The sequence below is a fragment of the Nicotiana tabacum genome, chromosome 14, assembly GCF_000715075.1.
Source record: "Nicotiana tabacum cultivar K326 chromosome 14, ASM71507v2, whole genome shotgun sequence".
NCBI lineage: Eukaryota > Viridiplantae > Streptophyta > Magnoliopsida > Solanales > Solanaceae > Nicotiana > Nicotiana tabacum.
The window spans coordinates 60,316,542-60,322,514 of record NC_134093.1 but is presented as its reverse complement, the minus strand read 5'-3'; the positions used below and the strand labels follow the sequence as shown (position 1 = coordinate 60,322,514).

The following is a 5,973-nucleotide window of genomic DNA, read 5'->3' as shown; positions in this document are numbered from 1 at the left end:
TCCATGTAGATGAAGAGCTAGATGGTAAACCATGGTATTATGACATCATGAAATTACTCGCAACCAAAGAATACCTGGAGAATGATACTAATGGTGAAAAGCGAGCCCTCAGGAGGTTGGCAAACCACCTTTTCCTCAATGGGGAAGTCCTGTACAGGAGGACCCTATATAGATTTGTTGAGATGTGTAGATGTTGCCGAGGCAACCAGGTTATTAGAAGAAATACATGCAGGAACGTACGGACCCCACATGAATGGGTTCACATTAGCCAAGAAGATCATGAGAGTCGGATACTTTTGGATGACTATAGAAAGTGATCGTATCCGCTACGTACAGAAATGTCACCAGTGCCAAATTCACGGGGATTTCATCCGGGTTTCGCCGAATGAGTTGAATGTGATGGGTTCACCCTGGACGTTCGCTGCTTGGGGCATGGACATGATTGGACCTATAGAGCCCGCCACATCAAATGGGCATCGCTTCATCTTGGTAGCTATCGACTACTTTACTAAATGGGTCGAAGCATCTACTTACAAGGTTGTCACAAAGAAGGTAGTGGTAGATTTTGTCCGGAACAACATCGTCTGCAAATTTGAAATACCGGAGTCTATCATCACTGACAATGCCGCTAACCTCAACAGCGACCTCATGAGAAAATCTGTGAGAGGTTCAGGATCGTTGTAACGACCTGGCCGGTCGTTTTTGAGTATTACAACCCCGTTCCCCCATTCACTGCTCAATTTATGAATTAAAGTTGTTATGTGACTCATTGGGGTGATTGGTTCGGGTCCGGTGAGGTTTTGGAATGAATGGAAACACTTAGTTCCAAGGTTTAAAGCTTAAATTAAAATAGTGTCTGGATGTCGCCTTATGTGTAAACGACCCCGAAATAGAGTTTTGATGATTCCAATAGCTCTGTATGGTGATTTTGGACTTAGGAGCGTGTCCAGAAACTTTTTGGAAGCCCGTAGCTAAAATAGGCTTGAAATGGATAAAATAGAAATTTAATTTTGGAAGTTTGACCGGGGAGTTAACTTTTTGATATTGGGGCCAAAAACTGATTCTAAAACATTGGAATACCTCCGTTATGTCATTTATGACTTTTGTACAAAATTTGAGGTCAATCGGAATTGAATTGATAGGTTTTGGCATCGAATGTAGAAGTTGGAATTCGATAGTTTTCGTTAAGCTTGAATTGGGGTGTGATTGGTGATTTTAGCGTTGTTTCTATGAGTACAACCAACTCAGTAAGTAACAATAAAAAATAAGAACTGAAAGTAGTGACGAGCTTCACAACTAAGTCCAAATACAGTAGTTTTCAACATAAAAGGGTAGGCATACTCTCATGTTCAACATTCCAAATTCCACAGTAATTTCATATCAACTTCGACTGAAACAGAAGATAATGTCTTTTAGAAATTTCCAAAACAGTGAAATATGACAACTGAAATGCAGCAATAATGAAATCAATGCATCCTTTCAGAGTAACAGTCACTCAGTCCTCCTATTCACTCCAATCTCACAGTCACTCATTCCTCTCAATCACTCAGCACTCGGCACTTGGCACTCGCACTCAGTAGGTACTTGCGCTCATTGGGGGTGTGTAGACTCCGGAGGGGCTCCTTCAACCCAAGCGCTATAACAAGCCAGTCATGGCATATAACAATAAAACATGCTGCGGCATGCAGCCCGATCCCATAAATATCCTCACAATTAGGCCCCTGGCCTCACTCAGTCATCAACCTCTCTAGTCTCTCGGGCTCTCAGAAATCGCGATAAGCAGCCCAAACAACAATGATATGATGCATCAATAATGAACAATAGAGACTGAGATGAAATGTGCAAATAAAACTATGACTGAGTGCAAAACAGCAATTTAGCAGATAATTCCACAAGTACGCGACCTCTGTGGGTCCCAACAGTGTAAACACATGGTTTAAACATGATTTATAGTTCGATTTCTCTAATACGTGAAAAATGTACGGATATCAATAGATGATTCAACTACACAATTCCATGGAATTGACCAAGTCACAATTCCTACGGTGCATGCCCACACGCCCGTCACCTAGCATGTGTGTCACCTCAAAACCAATCACATCACATATAATCCGGGTTTTCATACCCTCAGGATCAAATTTAGAACTGTTACTTACCTCAAATCGCGTAATTCTTTATTCTGTTATGCCTTTGCCTCGCGAATCGGCCTACAAATGTCTCGAATCTAGCCACAAATAATCTGATTTAGTTAATAAAAATTATAGGAATTAATTCCATATGAAAATACAAATTTTCCATCAAAATCCAAAATTTCACCCAATACTTGCCCGTGGGGCCCATGTCTTGGAACCCGGCAAAAGTTACAAAATATGAACGCGCGTTCAACCACGAGTCCAACCGTACCAAATTTTCCAAATTTCGACCTCAAGTCAACCTCCTAATCTCAAATTCTCATTTTGAAATTCCTAGACCCAAATCTTCTAATTTCACCTCAAAAACATGTAATCTATTCGAAATACTCAATGATAATCCAATATTATTGATTAACAATGATCACAAGTGACTTACCTCAAGTTTTCCCGTGAATTCCCTCTGAAAGATCGCCCAAAACGTGCTTGAAATGTCCCAAATGACAGAAATGTCGGAACCCCTCTGTTTTGTAATATGTCCAGGGGTTCCACTTCTGCGGAAAACTAACCGCATCTGCGGTCCTGCTTTTGTGGTCATGTTGCCTCTTCTATGCCATCTTCACTTCTGCAAAGAAGTTGTCTGCTTCTGCGGTCCTGCCCAGCTCCCCTTGCCTCTGCTTAAGCGACCTTAGAGTTGCTTCTGCGGACTCGCTTGTGCGAGTTACTGTCCGCTTCTATGGACCTTACGTACCTGCGATGCCCATCCCGCTTCTGCGAGCTCGCACCTGCGAGCCAAATTCCGCAGGTCCGATTGCACCAGAAGGAAGAAACTTTCAGATTTCCTCTAAGTCTGAATTTGATCTGTTAACCATCCGAAACTCACCTGAGTCCCCCGGGACCTCAACCAAATACACCAACAACTCCTAAAACATCATACAAACTTAGTCAAACTCGGTGCAGTGTTGATGCAAGATGGTAGGGTGATTGCCTATGCATCCAGACAGTTAAAGGTACATGATAAGAATTATCTGGTTCACGACCTTGAGTTAGCAGCTATTGTTCATGCCTTGAAGATTTGGTAGCATTATTTGTACGGTGTCCATTGTGAGGTTTATACAGATCACCAGAGTCTACAACATCTGTTTAAACAGAAGGATCTTAATTTGCGGTAGCGGAGGTGGTTGGAGTTGCTTAAGGATTATGACATCACCATTCTCTATCATCCCAAAAAGGCCAATGTGGTGGCCAATGCCTTGAGTCATAAGGCAGAGATTTTGGGCAGCTTAGCATACTTACCGGTAGCAGAAAGGCCTTTAGCCTTGGATGTTCAGGCCTTGGCCAACCAGTTTGTCAGATTGGATATTTTCGAGCCAAGTCGAGTTTTGGCTTGTGTGATTTCTTAGTCTTCTCTTTATGATCGTATCAGAGAACGTCAGTATGATGACCCCCATCTGCTTGTCCTTAAGGACACGGTTCAACACAGTGATGCCAAGGAAGTCACTATTGGAGATGACGGTGTGTTACGGATGCAGGGCAGGCTATGTGTGCTTAATGTAGATGGTTTGCGTGAGTTGATTCTCCAGGAAGCTCACAGTTCGCGGAACTCCATTCATCCAGGTGTCGCGAAGATGTATCAGGATTTGAGGCAACACTATTGGTAGAGGCGAATGAAGAAAGATATAGTTGGGTTTGTAGCTCGGTGTTTAAAGTGTCAACAGGTAAAGTACGAGCACCAGAGACCGGAAGGATTGCTTCACAGACTTGAAATTACGGAATGGAAATGAGAGCGTATTATCATGGATTTCGTAGTTGGGTTCCCATGGACCTTGAGAAAGTTTGATGTTGTTTGGGTGATTGTAGATCGGTTGACCAAATCCGCACATTTTATTCCAGTTGGTACTAATTATTCTTCAGAGCGGTTGGATGAGATTTATATCCGTGAGATTGTTCGCCTACACGAGTGCTGAGTGATTGAGAGGAATGAGTGACTATGAGGAATGAGTGACTGTGAGGAAAGAGTGACTGTGAGGTTGGAGTGAATGGGAGGATTGAGTGATTGTTACTCTGAAAGGATGCATTGATTTCATTATTGCTGCATTTCAGCTGTCATATATCACTATTTTGGAAATTTCTGAAAGACGCTATCTTCTGTTTCAGTCGAAGTTGATATGAAATTATTGTGGAATTTGGAATGTTGAACATGAGAGTATGCCTACCCTTTTATGTTGAAAACTACTGTATTTGGACTTCGTTGTGAAGCTCGTCACTACTTTTAGTTCTTATTTTTAATTGTTACTTACTGAGTTGGTTGTACTTATACTACACCCTGCACTTCGTGTGCAGATCCAGGTGATCCCAGACATAGTGGGTGTTGATTCTTTCGCACAATTAATTTTTCGGAGATTCAGAGGTAGCTGCCATGTTTCGCAGAGCTTGTCTCTCCTTCCCTATCTCCTTGTTTACTGTATTTGGTCTCAGACTATTATAGACCGTGTTTTCCATACTTGTAATGTATAGATGCTCATTTACTCAAGGACACCGGGTTTTTGGGAGTGTATTTATATCCAGTATTTGTGGGATTTTCTCTTAAACTTAAATTATTATGTTTCCGTATTTAAAATAATTGCGGGTTATTGATGTTGTCGGCTTGCCTAGTATTGAGATAGGTGCCATCACGACGGTTAGGATTTTGGGTCGTGATAATCGTCCACGGCAATTCCACAGCCTATAGACCACAAATGAATGGGGAAGTCGAGGCAACGAACAAGAACATCAAGAGGATTCTACGAAAGATAGTGGAGAATCACATGCAATGGCACGAGAAACTATCTTTCACCTTACTGGGTTATCGGACCACCATGAGAACATTCACTGAGGAAACGCCGTACATGTTAGTATACGGTACTGAAGCCGTGATACCCGCAGAGGTTGAAATACCATCTTTAAGGGTCATTCGAGAGGCCAAGTTAGATGATGCAGAATGGATATGGGTCAGAGAGGAGCAACTCATGCTCGTCGACGAGAAAATAATAGATGTAGTATGCCATGGTAAGCTATATCAGAACAGGATGGCCAGTGTATTTAACAAGAGAGTGAAGCCTCGCCAGTTCGCACCGGGGCAGTTGGTCTTGAAGAAAATCTTTCCCCACCAAGAGAAAGACAAAGAAAATTTCGCACCAAACTGGCAAGATCCTTACGTGGTTCACCGAGCATTGTAGGGTAGAGCTCTAATCTTGGCAGAAATGGATGGAAGAATCAACACAAAGCTCATCAACTCAGACAAAATCAAGAGATACTATTTTTGAAGACAAATAGAGTTAGGGTTTTGCTGTAACAGAACTATGTTCAACCTGGCTTCCCACGAAGGGATACGTAGGCAACCCACGTAAGGTTCAGTTTCTCTCCCCCTTTCTTTTGTAATAGAAAAACCAAATATCACTTTTGTATGTTGCTCCGGAACTACGCCGACTTGATTCCTTAGAAAGGAATACATAGGCAATCCTCATCGGATTCAGCCATCTTTTGTAATTGAACTACGTCTTGGCCTGATTCCATTTGGATACGTAGGCAGTCTAAGTCATACTCGACCATTTCATTCTTAATCTCACCATTTTGCATCTATTGTAATCGAACTACGTCTTGATCTGATTCCATTTGGATACATAGGGTGCCTGAGTCAGGCTCGGTCACCTTCATCATATTTTATCATGATCCACGAATTACGTTCAGACCTGATTCCATTTTTGATACATAGGCAACCTGAAAGGGTTCGGTCATAACCTTAGGAAAACCTTTGTAATGCATTAGTTTGAATTAGGACGACTTTTTGAATTAGGATGCAGTC

General features: G+C 42.1%; 1 protein-coding gene across 1 annotated transcript; it reads left to right on the top strand.

Moving 5' to 3' along the window:
- The first annotated feature begins 4,867 nt into the window (after positions 1-4,867).
- LOC142168962 (uncharacterized) lies at positions 4,868-5,347 on the top strand. Its single transcript, XM_075230141.1, has one exon. The coding sequence runs from the start codon at positions 4,868-4,870 to the stop codon at positions 5,345-5,347; it is 480 nt and encodes a 159-aa protein (XP_075086242.1).
- The last annotated feature ends 626 nt before the right edge of the window (positions 5,348-5,973 follow it).

Coding starts and splice junctions, on each gene's coding strand:
- LOC142168962 (XM_075230141.1), top strand. CDS start 4,868: ATGAATGGGGAAGTCGAGGCAACGAACAAGAACATCAAGAGGATTCTA.